The sequence below is a fragment of the Oreochromis aureus genome, linkage group 9, assembly GCF_013358895.1.
Source record: "Oreochromis aureus strain Israel breed Guangdong linkage group 9, ZZ_aureus, whole genome shotgun sequence".
Classification (NCBI taxonomy): domain Eukaryota; kingdom Metazoa; phylum Chordata; class Actinopteri; order Cichliformes; family Cichlidae; genus Oreochromis; species Oreochromis aureus.
In genome coordinates this window covers 37,974,938-37,988,649 of record NC_052950.1, presented here as the reverse complement: position 1 = coordinate 37,988,649, position 13,712 = coordinate 37,974,938, and the positions used below count along the sequence as shown (strand labels likewise).

Genomic DNA, 13,712 nt, shown 5'->3' with positions numbered 1-13,712 from the left:
CTGACCATGGCACAGTCTGCTTTCTGTAGAAGTTTGCCTCTGGCCTTTGTGTCCATTAATTGATGCTATATAAGGTTTCTACTGTTTGCTAACATAACCATAAAGCAGTATACAGTTGGGCCATTTTGCTTCACCTGGTGAATTTGGGAAAATGAATGCAGACGAGGCTGTTCACACCAGCGGCTAACTCACTAGTACTGTTAAGCATATACAAACTAAAAAAGTACAAGTAAAGTGAATTTATATGTTAGTGATGATTACTGTCTGAGATTAACAATGCTCATTGCAGCTGCTAGGCTAATGCTATAAAAACATAGCTAGTGTGAGAGAGGGAGATTATCTATAACTTGGACTTCATAAACTTGTGACGGGTATTTATCATAAAAGAAAGAAACTCTGCTGTGGGCTGGTGAAGTAGCCTCTTATCATGCTAGATGCTAACTTTAGTGCCAGAGCCTCTAAGGCATGCTAGCCAACAATAACTATTAACAAAAGGTAAAAACTGGATTATATCAGAAGGTTAAAACATAAAGTTCATGCAGACTTATCTGTAGTAAAATTATAAAAACTTGCATGTTTCTGCTTCCTAGTTATCAAAGTGAATAAGAGACGAGGACAGAGAGGATGCTCTTAATCCTCATTTACATCCTTTACCTCTCTAGCCCACACATCCATCCTGTGCTTTGTCTTCCATCCATCCCCCACCCTCTGGCTTTAATAACCGTCTGTCGCTGGGTTACATCTTCACACAGTTGGTGCACAGCAGGAGGTTCATGACGTGAAATCACTGACGTTAGACGTTAAACTTAACTAATTCTGCTGGTTAAATACTTACAGTGTAGAGACAGAAATTAATATTACTGCATTGGTAAAAACTTTTTGACGTTCTTGCTTTCACAACAAATTTAAAAAGGACAGAAATGAACTGATCTAAGTGCTTGTTGACGTGCAGTTAGCATTGTTAGCATGGTAGCTAAGGTAATTTATCAACTCTTAGCAGGAGTGATAAGGGCTGTACTGTGTAGTTGTCATGTGACTGCACCTTTTAAAGTTAAAAGTTGAAAGTGTGTCACTGCCACAGCGTCCTCCTAAGGTCAAAAGAGGGTGATGGTCCTTACAATGACAGATGTACGAGTACACACCCACACACACACGTACAGATACATTCATGCTCAGTGGCTCCAACACGGTGACCTTTTTCTGCTTTTGCATGGATGTGCAAGAATGTCAGGATGTCAGAGCTGTGTGTGTGTGTGTGTGTGTGTGTGTGTGTGTGTGTGTGTGTGTGTGTGTGTGTGTGTGTGAGTGAGAGAGAGACAGTGAGTCAGGAGGGAGTGTTAGAGTGTGTGAGAATGATGGCTGGGAACAGATGTAGTAACATCAGCTATCACACACACACAACACACACACACACACACACACACACACACACACACACACACAGTGCTCAGACTTCGTGCTGCGTTCAGGGACCGTTCCTTTTAAACTGGTTTAAACATCGTCATAGATGTTTGTAAAACTTTGGCGCAGCCTCTGCCGTCTATTTATTTATTTATTATTATTCTTTATGATATGTGTTGCATTGACACTTGCGCATGTTGGCGCCGTCTCTCAGTTTGCAGCGTTCAGAGCAGCCCGGGTTAGGACGGTTGATTTTGGGAGGGTTATCTTTCTCCATCCTTTTTTTTCCCAGCTTCCTCTGTCCTCTCCTCTCACAGCCATCTGTTGCCGTTCGTTTCTGCGGGCTGTAAAAAGTGCTGCCCGAGCACTCTGGCAGCCAATCACAGCGTCCGATTGCGTGTGTGTGTGCGCGCGTGCGCGCGTGCACCTGCCGTGGCCATGTAACAGTGTGTCATGCAGGAGCGGTGATACACTCAGAGGTCAGTGGAAACACGGCGCGCTCGCTGCCAGCTGTCAGCGCTCTCTCGCCGCGTTCCACTCGTCCTTTCTCTTTTCTTTTCTCCTCCTTTTCTTCTTCTTTGGTTTTGCTTCATGTGCTGTTTTCATTTGCTGTAACAGAGACGTGAAATCTGTGCAGTAAAGTCATCGCGCTCAGACATTGTCAGACCTGTGTTGATGTTAACGATCACATAAAAATGTTTGCTTTTTAAATTCCTAGTTAAGATGATCTTTAGATACCAGAGTAGTTTTTTCCATTTGTTCCCACTTCTTTGTTTCTTTTTACGAGGACAGGGTAAAATGTCGAGAAGCTGCTGCGTTTAAAGCATTAAAGCGTTTAAATAACGGCGCTGCCCTGCAGGTACATTACAATAACGGTTTAATGCTGTGGTGCAACTCGCTGTGCCAAAATCAGGAAGAGCACCGCTGACGAGGATGTGATGTCAGCGTGACTCAACTGCTGGCCACAAACATGGCCACCGCGGGAGGGTAACACTGAAGTCGCTTGACTCAGCGACACGCCAACTTTTCAGCCTGCAGAGTTCGAATGTTAGTGTCGGGCTGATCGGAGGCGTTTGACTGCAGACTGGACCTCCACTGACTTTTTCATCATTTTTAGGACTCGCTGCTTCTTTCGCTTCCTTCTTTCTTTGACCTAGGAATGTCCAACACACACACACGCAGCCTCTTTCTGAGCTGCAGGAGGAAGTGGCCGGCTCTGGAGCGCTTCTTCCTCTGGGGGCAGACAGGAAACTGTAATTAGCTTTCGTCTTCTCCTCTCTGCAAAAAGGAGAAGTGCCCCTTCTCTCCTCCATCCTCCTCCTCCTCCATCTCTCCCTCATATGTCGCTCTGGGCTGGTAGAAACAGGTGTGAGGGCTGCAAACCCAACGTTTGGTCCCCTCTGGTCCAGTCGGCGCTCAGCCAGAGCTGCTTTTGTTCGCTCATAGATGGAAAGTCTTCCTCTGCTGTCTCTCTTTGTGAAGCCTTTAAGTGTCAAAGTAAATCAGAAACTCAGGAACACAGCAGTGTTTCAAACATGCACACAAACGATTCATAAAACTGCTTCTTTTCAAAAAAAAAAAATCTTTCTCAGGTTTGCAAACTTTGTGTTTGTTCTCCTTCTGCTAAAGCTGTTCATGCACTTCTGCAGCACTCGCAGGGTTTTTGAAAAGTTTTCTTCGGTGAAACCAGAAACTCTGGATGTGTCCGGGGAAAGTCAGCACTGCTGAGCTCCCGTGCTATTCTAATCTCAGTCAGCCCTCACCCTTCACACACCACTCAAAAATCCTCATGTCTCCAACTGACAGAGGAGTTTGTAACAATCAGCCGAGCCTTTGTTTACTGTGCTGCGGCGCTCGCTAATGCATCGCAGCTTTAAACGCACACATTTTTAAATGGACTTTGGTGGGACGGCTTAGAGGATGGCTACTCTCTAATAGTTTGTGTCTGTCTGTATTCCAGCAGTCATGGAGAACTCCACAGAGGAGCGGCAGGCAGGGGGAGGAGCCAACACTGAGCTGACTGAGGAGGAGGAGAAAACGCACAATAACCTCAAAGGTGCGCGCCAAACCCCGGTGAACATGTAATGGTTTTAGCTAACAGAGTAATTAACAGTCAGCGATGCTGCTCTTCAGGAGCGATCAACGGAGTGATGGAAGGAGCAAAGGAGGTGGCGAGCGGAGGAGCGAAACTACAGAACGGAGAGAAAGGTGGAGGAACCGTGGGAACCGGAGGAGGCGGAGGAGAAGACCTCTCCTCCATTAATGCCATGATGTCAGCAGTGATGTCAGCAACAGGGACCATTAACGGCGGAGACGGTGGGAGTGGAGCCCCTTCAGCCTCCTCCTCCGCCGGCCCCTCCCCCAGGTGATTACAGACAGATTTCAAACTTTATTAAAAACTTTAAAAAGTTTAAAGTTTAGAGAGATGATGAGCTAAAGTCGATATTTAGCTGCTTTCTCGTGTTGGCTTCAAACTTGAATTCATTTCTGCACCCAAATGAACCAAGTGTGAGTTAAACGGTGTCCACAGAGCTACATCTCAGTCTCTGTGTGGACCAGATTAACATCTGCGGGTGGAGGTGGAGGATGAAATACTCCCAGACATGTCTGCAGGACAAGTTAACGACATTGAATAAGATTTGGCCAAACGTACCTGTTCAAGTTTCCTTCAGCATCGCTGTAACCCAGAGACATTCATCACAAACAGGAAGTGCTGATAGACAGCTCGGCTGCTTTTAATGGGACAAAATATAAACAAATGAACAGGATTTAAATGGCAGCTCACAGAACAACAGGAGGTCATTTCAGCTGTAAGTGTAATTACTCACATACGCTCCGGGCTGGATTAAAATCACTGAAGCACGGCAGGAAACATGAAAACAGCCCCACCTCCTCTGGAGGAATAAATCCCAACAGGATGAAAACCAAACAGAATGAAGCCCGCTTACTTATTAAAGAGATTCTGCACATAATTTACCAGATTCTTTGCTCTGGGAGCATGAAAACACTCATTTTGTAAAGCAGGAACAAACCAAACACACCTACTTCAAAAGGAAACTGTTGAGTCTTTTTTGTTTCTCTTTAAACTTTTTTATTTATGTGTGAAATGTTTTGTCTTCTTCTCCGTTTGAAGCCCTTCACCGAGCAAGTCCCTCACGGCAGCCATGCGAGCCCCTCCCGGCCGCAACGCACGACGCAACCAGGTACGCAACACCTCGCCGCGTTGGCTCGGCCTCCGCCTTTGCTGTCCGCAGCAGGACGTGCAGCTTCTCTTCTTCCCTCCTTTTCATGTTTTTTGCCTCGTCACTGTGGTTCGTTGCTCCTCTCCCATCACGCTCACTGGCATTCCACGGCGCGTCAGAACTTCCTGTGGTTCAACAGGAAAAGGAAAGCACTGCCTCTGAGTGGAGGGTGTGTGTGTGTGTGTTTGTGTGTGTTTGTGTGTGTGTGTGTGTGTGTGTGTGTGTGCGCGCGCAGTAATTTGTAGAGATTGTTTTCTCAACGTTTCCTCCCAGAATGATGAGCAGACGAGGCCTGACTGTGAGGACATTTAGCCTTCTGCCTCGGGTCTTCACAATTAGATGCACCTTCAAAGAGGTCATCAAGGCCTTTTAGACGTGTTTTAGGGTCCTCTGTCCCTGAATGAATCACGATAACATGAGTCCCCCTAAATCATCATATTAGCATGGGTCTCCACGATGATAGAAAGACAGATTTGTGTGTGTGCAGCTCTGCAGCCGCTCGGTCAGTGTTGCAGCTGGATGTGAGGCATCGGCTGACATTAGGTCATCGGGTCAAACTGGGGCCACTTCAGCGCACATCTGGACACAGCTGTCAAGCCACAAACATGCTCCACAGGGTGAAGCCTGGTCCAGCCGGCGCCGTCATGTGACCCACACCCTATAATGTTTTGACTGTGGTAATCACTGTGATTTGGTTATTTCAGCCTGGTTTTTGTGGTAGCATGTTTTAAATATAACAGAAGAAGAAGAAACCAGTCAGGTGTGAGTCTAAGTGCTGCGCAGGTCATGTGACAGTTTGTAGTTTCATGATTGGATGACCTTTGATCTTTGTTTTCTTTTTCTTCAGGAAACCAAAGACGACAGCTCATCTTATTGTTGTCCGCTGTGTGACAAGAGCTGTCAAACACAGCACCAGCTGACCATGCACATTAGACAGGTAAACACACCCCACAGTGACGTGGTGTTAAAGAAATAACTGAAGATGTTCAGGAGAAACCTTCTATGTGTCAAAGCTGCTGCGGCCTGAGTGACCAGTTTAATAAGAGATGAAACGGTAACAGATGTAAGAAATATGTTCGATTTATGAGCAGTGTATATATTAGAATTTTATTTTGAAAGAGCATCCTCTCTTTTGAATATATTTCAAAACATTATTTTACTCAATAGCATTGTGATGCTTTTCAAACAGCCTTGGTAACTTTTGGGGCTTTTATCTTGAAAATTCAACATATTACAAAGTGTTATTTTCCTTAAAGTCAGGCTGATGTGTCTAAGCCCAAATAAGTAAAATCCAAATAATAACTTTTCAGAATAAAGTATGTCTGCTTCCTAGATGTGTATTTTATTTTGAAAGGATAGCATGTTTAAGATCTTTGATGGCCTCGCCAATATCATGCCAACAGTCTGTTACCAAGTTACTGCAGGATTTTACTTCTACTTAAATCCAACACATATCTGGTGACCTGAGAAAATCAGGCTACTATACAGCCAGGAGGCTCTTATTTTGAAGGTGAGTTCAGCAGACACAAAACAGCAGCTATGTATAAATAAATGGTCACACAGTGTCTACATAATAATAATGATGATAATAATAATAATGATAATAATAATAATAATGATGGATTGCATTTATATAGCGCTTTGCGAGACCCTCAAAGTGCTTTACATGTGCGTTTTATTATTATTTTATTCTTTGGGACTTTTGGTTTTTACTGGGGTACCACTATTGTGTGATGATACTCTTATTTTGAAGGGGTGCGTCCAATAATGTCAAACATTACACACGTCCGCTCTGTGACCGCTCATAAAATGAGGTAACTCTGAGCTGCCGAGTCACCACGCGTGCCTTCCGTCCGCAGCACAACGCTGACGCCGGAGCGACGGATCACTCCTGCAGCATCTGCGGGAAATGCCTGAGCTCGGCCTCGTCGCTCGACAGACACATGCTGGTCCACAGCGGCGAGCGGCCCTACAAATGCAACATCTGTGGCCAGACCTTCACCACCAATGGCAACATGCACAGGTGATCAGAGCATACACACACACACGCCCTGTTACCTGCCGGCCAATCGGAGACGAGCACCTCATTCGACTCTTTGAAGTGTTAGAGTTAACATACAGAGGCAAACATCTGGATTACATCAACCTCATATATGTGATCATTTAAGTTTAAAAAATCTATGTCGGTGTCACTGCTTAACACACACACACACACACACACACACACACACACACACACTATACAAACTCTGGGGGAGGAAGTTGAGTCTAACATGATCACCAGTCAACCGTCATGGGAGAACACCACCAAACTGTGGTGTGGAGTGTGTATGGGAGAGGGGGCGGGGGTTACACAGGAAGTTGGAAGATGACTTTTAACAACCCAACCCCAATATAAACAAACACACACACACACACACACACACACACACACACACACACACACACAGAACTACGCCCAGTCATTTATTTATCAGTGACGTCCAGGCTTCACCATCAGACCCAACAACCTAACTGTATCCTGTGTGTGTGTTCATTAGCCAGAGTCTGCATCACAACAAACACCAAACCAGACATTACAAGAGGAAGTTTAAAAGTTCAGATGTTAATATTTATAAGGTCGATGTGCATTTTATTTTGAAATGGAGTATTTCAGATACTTTTTTATTTTTATTTTTTTAATAATAATCATCATTCCCACATTTTCCAAAGCATCCTTCCTGTTCTTCAGGCTTATATTTATTGATGTATTTTTAGCTAGCCTCTAGCTGAGGCTATTTTTACCTGGTTGGGCTTTTATTTTGAAGCTTTACAAGAAAGAGAAAGGTCATGGATGGCACTCCCCATTGAACATGTATTAGCTTTTTGATTCGTAATAATAATTTGTAATAACAATAATTAGATATGTTTTACATGGGAACACTGTTACTGCATTTTATTTTGAAAAGCAGCCCCCAGGTAAGCTCCTCTAAAGCAGCCTGGTAACGTTTTGTAAGTTTTTACAGACTTTACTTTGAAAAGAATCGACTTTTGTTCCATGTGAGCAGCTTTGTTTGGACTTTAAAGAGTAATTGGAGCTCTGCGCTGACTTGAAGCCGTTAGCCGAGGCTCTGCGGTGTTTACTGGAGGATTGTTGTTCAGCCCGTTGGTTTGAGCCTGACAGATGTCGGTCTGTCTCTGTGTCCTCGCTCTCAGCGATGGTATGAGGAGCTGTGGGCAGGAAGGAATGACTGTAGGCCGACAGACGCTCTCAGATCTGCTGGATGTCGCAGACGTTTTTCACTGTGTCATCATGTTTGCTTCAGTTTTACTGGCTCTGCCTGTGCTCGCGTTATTTTTGAGCTCCTCTGAGTTTTAAAGACATTTCTGCTGCTTTAAAGCGTCTGAGCTCAGACGGAGGAGCGTGTGTCTGCAGACAGGCAGCAGTTGGATGAAAGAGCTTTATTGTAGTATAAAGCTGTAGTTATGTGTGAGTTGAATGTTTATGGGTGCAGACTTTGTTCTTGTTGTCGGGTTTCAGTTTGTTCGGTGTTTTTGTTTTGAACTAATGCGATGAGAGGAATCAGCTGTTGCTTCAGTTTCTCCATCACCGCTCAGACTCGATGTTTCCTGCGTCCGTGAACTCAAACTCCTGAAGTCTAACAGAAGACAAAAACACGTGCTCCCTTCAGGCACGCGGGATTTTCTATGACTCAGAAAATCCACCTTTACGGAAACTCGACGGGCCGGTTTGTCGAGTCTCCGAGCCCGGGAAGGCGAGCACAAAGAGCAGTGCGGAGAGACGGATGAGGCGCTGATTTACAATGCAAACTGTGAGCGGAGGAGGAGGAGGAGGAGCAGAGCATCCTCTGAAAGATTTTCCTGCTTCAAACGAGCAGAGAGGAGGAAACAGAGTCCATTTTGTCTCTGAAGCTGTTTCACTCCAGTTTGTAGTTTCAGGGAGATGACCTGAGGAGGAGGAGGAGGAGGAGGAGTTTGCTCTCTTCCTATTTACTTTCCTGTTTCCTCCTTCCTCGTTTTCAGGTTTCCTCTGTTTCTGTTTTCTCTCTTGTTTTTGCTCCTTTTTTTTTTTTTCTTGTTTCATTTGCTTATCTCCTTTTCTGTTTCCTAGCTTTTCTCCTTGATTACCTTACTTGTATCACCTCTTGTTCCCTTCCTTGTTTGCTGCCTTTGTTGCTCCTCTCCCGGTGCTTCTTTCTTCTCCTTGTCCTCCTTTCTTGTGGTCATTACTTGTCTCCTCTCCTTCTATCCTTGTTCTGTTTCTGGTGTGTGTGTGTGTGTGTGTGTGTTGCAAACAGCTGCTGAAGTCCACATATCAACACACACACACACACACACACACACACACAGGATGATAAGGATTGTGTGTCAGCTGACTTGGCAGGTTTCCTGCACTCTGATTGGCCGGCTGCAGGGCCACAGCGCGGTTTGAGCAGACTTTGCTCTCTGGTTGGCCGCCTCCTTTCTCCTCTCCTCTGATTGGTTAATGAGCAGCTTCCTGTCAGCTGCTCTCAGATCTGCTGACTGAGTGTGAGGACCTCTTATGGGCGTCCAGCTCGCTGCCTGACACCTATTTATAGATGAGGACTCCTCAGGCCCACACCTCCCTGTGTGTCCTCCTCTAAACACTCATTACCTCACAGCACCTCCTCATCTCCTCCTGATGTCACCTCCTTTCTTCTCCCTGTCCCTGCTGTTTCTTCCTTTTTTTCAGCTTTATTTTCTTTTCCTTATTTCCTCTCATCTGTCCTTACTTCCTTTCCAGCCCACGTTTCCTTTCCTCTCCTCCTTACCTCTTCACTGCTGTGTCTTGTGACCTTGATGACATTTACAAACACACGCACACCTGCACACTTTCACGCACTGTCTCGCTGGCTGTTGTAGCGCCGCCCCCTCCTGTATCCATACTGTATCCCTGCACACTCCCAGACCACTGACTGGTATCAGTTCTCGTCAGGCCTTCCCAGAATTCCCGGCGTTCCTCGTTAAATTAACGATGACTCTGCAGGTCTTTTGGGTTTTTTTGATGACATGCAGGTAAACGCCACCTGTACCCGAGGCGACGTAAGCTCACCTGTACCTTCGTTTCTTGTTTCAGACACATGAAGATTCACGAGAAGGACCCGGCCAGCGGCCTGCTCCCCGTCAGCCCACCCTCTCCCACCAAACGCCGCCGTCCGTCCGTGAAGAGGAGGCAGGGCCTCGAGGAGGAGAACGGAGAGGAGCCGCCCAACAAGAAGGTAAAAACACCAACGGGAGCATCGGCCGTCAGGAAGGGGCGGGGTTTGTTCGGTTAAGGGAGATAACAAGTTGTTGTGTGTCGAGGTGGCGGACGACGCGACGGCCGACGAGGCGGTGGCGGGCCGCGGCTCGGAGGAGGAGCTTCTGCCCTGTCCCATCTGCTTCAAGACCTGCAGCTCCAGACTGGATCTGGACGCGCACATGGACACCCACCCTGACACCGCCCTCAGGTACCGCCTTAAGCCCTCCATCTTTCTTCTTCACCTTTCCTCCACTCGTTTCCTCTCCTTCCCCTCTCTTCCCACTTCCTTTTCTTGTCTCCTCTTTTAAAATGGTTTTGCCTTACTGGCTTCTCTCCTTGATTCCTCTCCTTTTGTCCTGTCCTCATTTCCTTTCATTTAGTACATTTACTCGGTTACTTTCTAACTTTACTCTTGGACACTCCTGCAGTGTTTTATCCGACCTTTCAAATTAAGAGTTTAAATTAAAAAATGTGTTCATGAATCTGGACAATGGTCGGCTGGGAGAGGGGACGAGGGAGGCAGAGAAACACTGGGGAAAAGAGAGAGAGAACTTAAGTGAAAAAGGAGGATGTACCAGGAAGATCTGTCACTATGGCAACACAACAGGGACAAAGTTTAACATGGAGGAAAAAAGAAAGAGAAGAGGGAAAGGAAAATTAGGAATCAAAGTAAAGAAATAAAGGAAGGTGAAGGACACAAGGAAAGAAGAAAGATGAAAAAAGGATGAAAAGTAATTTACAAAAGTAAAGTGAAAAAGAAGAAACAAAGGAGAAACATCCAAAAGGAAAGGACGAAAATCAAATGGACAAAGTTGCACTAAAAGAAAAGGAAGGACGCAGTGAAGGAAGGAAGGAAAGCTGATGAGGAAATATAGGAAAAGGCAGAACTGAAGTAGGAAATGGGGAAAACTATAAAATACTAATAAAGTTCAAAAAAGGACTGAAATAGAAGAAAAGACGGAAGAAAGAACAGGACGTAAGGATGGACAGATAGACAGGAAGGGAGGAAGGGAAACAAGGAAAAGAGAAGGAAGGATACAAAGAAATATAAAAGCAGGACATGAACAGAAGAAAAAGAAGAATAAAGGAAGGAAGGAAAGAAAGGAGAAGAGAAGGAAAGGAGGATGGATATGAGACAGAAAGAAAGGTTAAAGGAAGGATGGAGAGCTGTAAGGAAACAAGAAAGGAAGCAAAGAATGTTTGTGATGAGGGAGAGAAGGAGGCGAGCGGGCAGCGCTGAGCTCGTTATGGAGGAAGGAGAATATTTAGCTGTAAATCCTCCCTAATCAGCCGGTAAGAGGATCGAGTGCCCTGCAGGGATGGAGGAGGATGGAGGGTAATTTATCTCACCAACGGGATGATGGGTGGATGTTCGGTCACATTAAAACCAGACGAAGACAAAAAGGCGGCGTTAAAGATCAAAGTGTTGATCTTTAGGTGGTGAAGCCGTCAGCAGGTCGGGGCGATGCGTTAGTGAGGAAATGTGAAACGACGAGCACCCGTCAGATCACCGTCACGGCTGCAGGGTAATGATTACAGACGACCTCCTGAGTGTAATAACTCAGTTTGGTTGTATTAGTTTAACATTAGTTTGTGTACCTGCAGTACCGCCGCCGCCCACTTGGGGGTCTGCAGCCCTCGATTTGGGAGTCACTGCTGTGAGCTCGAACGCTCAGGCCGCTCTCAGCGTCATCTCAGGCATACTCACACAGTACACGAGCAATGGGAGCTGCCCCACAGCAGGCTTCCTTAAGCTGACCAATCAGATGAAAGTGAGCTTGTTGAGGCACGAGCGCAGACACAGGTCGTGTCCAAATTCACAGGCTGCATCCTCCTGAGGCCGCATTTGTAGACCGATTGCGTCACAGCGGCACGCCGAAGGCTGTCCAAATTCGTAGACTCCTCCGAATGCAGCCGACAAATGCGTCCTCCTTTTCCCCGACTTTGAAGGATGGGTCGGGTGTGTCCTTCGTGGCCCACCATATCCCAGAATTCATAGCGCGGCCCAGCCAAACTCCAGTTTCCAACAATGGCGGCTGCCATTAAGTTTTAAAATTACTTTTACTAATCTTTCTAAGTCACAAAATAAACTTTTAACATATTTTCAGGCGAGAAAGTAGCTGTGTAAACTTCAAATATCTGCTCGGTTTATCAAGGTATTGCATATTTGCAAAAGTGCTTCGACGTTTTCGGAGACGTCTGTTACCCACCAGCTCGATAGCTAGCCGGGAGCTCGAGGGTCACTGAAGCCGCCGAGAACGGCACAACTCCCGGCACATCATTTTCAGATCACTGCCAACTTTCGCTACTTAGGTTAAACGTAATATATAAGTCACTTAGACAACCTAAAAATGTTATTGTTTGGCTTTTTTCAGTGTTTTATTTGTTCGTGAGTAAATCGGTTTGGCTGAGATTAAAGTTATTAGATTAGATAAAATAAAACTTTATTAATCCCCCGGGTGGTTTTCACACAGCTGAATAAACGTCAAACAGAAAACTGATTAAACAGAAGTGTGAGATGGTCGAGAATTTACGCCAGTGTCCTGTTATATTTTACATAGCAAGGAGCAGACGGCTGAGTTTATTAAACTCCACCGAGACAGCGGTGACGTTACTCAGAAGGCTAGACCGTCCAATTTCACAGCCGTTTACTTCCGGCCTATCCGACCTTCTGAGGACCCGGCCCACGTAGACCGCGAAGGCCGGGTCCTCAGGAGGATGCAGCCCATGAATTTGGACACGACCACAGGAGGAACCGAGGGGTTGCACAGTTGCTCCAGCTTCCTGTTTCAGCCCGTTGTTTTGGTCTCTTTGTTCGATCAATCGATAAAAAACGACTAACCAACTCTAAAGTTTCTAAAAAATGAACAAACGTTTCTCACAAGATGAAGCGAGACGCACACGAAGGCCAAGTCTGTAGTTCGTAAACATGACCGAGGGATTCGTACTTCTTTAACGCCGTCGCCGCAGCACCATGATGCACGTTTCCATGTAATAAAAACATAAATAAAGACCTCTAAAAACTTAAAATAAGACTTTTCAGCGTGATGATGTGGACAGTCGGGAGCTTGGCGGCTTCAGATGGTGGCAGAGAGTTTGAATCACAGCCTGACCGACGTCTGTTAATGCATCACTTTTACTTTGAAGGGTCAGAAAACACTGGAATCGAATGTTTTGCTTAAAACTAAAAACGATGATAATCAGCAGCACAGTGATCAATATTTCATCAGTGGGCTGATTGTTTCAGAGAACCTCAGCTCGGATGGATGAGGGTGGAGGTGCAGGTCTGACTGATGGAGTTCAACAAGTGCTGCTCCACATATGGTGCAGACCTCCACCCCCGACCCCCACCATCCTCTGACAGCGTAACTGAGGGGATTACACACACACACACACACACACACACACACACAGGATGTGATAAGAGTGTGTGACTGCGGCAGACACTGAGCAGCTGTTCTCTCAGCGCTTAACGAGAGCCGGACCAACACCGGGTTATTACACGCACACACACACACACACACACTTGTCTTTCTGCACGTGCGTGTGTGTCCTTAACCCGCTGAATAACCAGCAGTGTGATTTCCACGTATTAAACTGTTTTTGTAGTCCTCATGAGGTTCTAGGAGCGCCGTGAAAAGAGAGCAATCAGCATATCCTCTCTGCTGGTTTCAAAGTTTCGCACAAACTTTACCACGAGGTTAATGAGTGTGCACCTTCAAACTGGAAAAACAAGAGTCAGGAAGGGACGAAATGATGTCATCACCTCCTCTTTGTCAGCCTGCTGGTCCCCACACACAAAAAAT

The 13,712-nt window shown here is 45.9% G+C and overlaps 1 protein-coding gene across 4 annotated transcripts in view; it reads left to right on the top strand.

The window, feature by feature from the left end:
- The window catches only part of rreb1a (ras responsive element binding protein 1a), a 57,616-nt gene that overhangs the window by 31,074 nt on the left and 12,830 nt on the right, over positions 1–13,712 (top strand). For 3 of the 4 annotated variants that reach the window (XM_039617660.1, XM_031759469.2, XM_039617661.1), the window contains 7 exons: positions 3,362–3,457; positions 3,535–3,766; positions 4,535–4,604; positions 5,491–5,580; positions 6,503–6,666; positions 9,742–9,883; positions 9,969–10,114. In XM_039617660.1, the coding sequence (XP_039473594.1) occupies positions 3,362–3,457; positions 3,535–3,766; positions 4,535–4,604; positions 5,491–5,580; positions 6,503–6,666; positions 9,742–9,883; positions 9,969–10,114 (940 nt within the window). The remainder of the gene's footprint in view (positions 1–3,361; positions 3,458–3,534; positions 3,767–4,534; positions 4,605–5,490; positions 5,581–6,502; positions 6,667–9,741; positions 9,884–9,968; positions 10,115–13,712) is intronic. The other variant, XM_039617662.1, reaches the window with a different exon arrangement.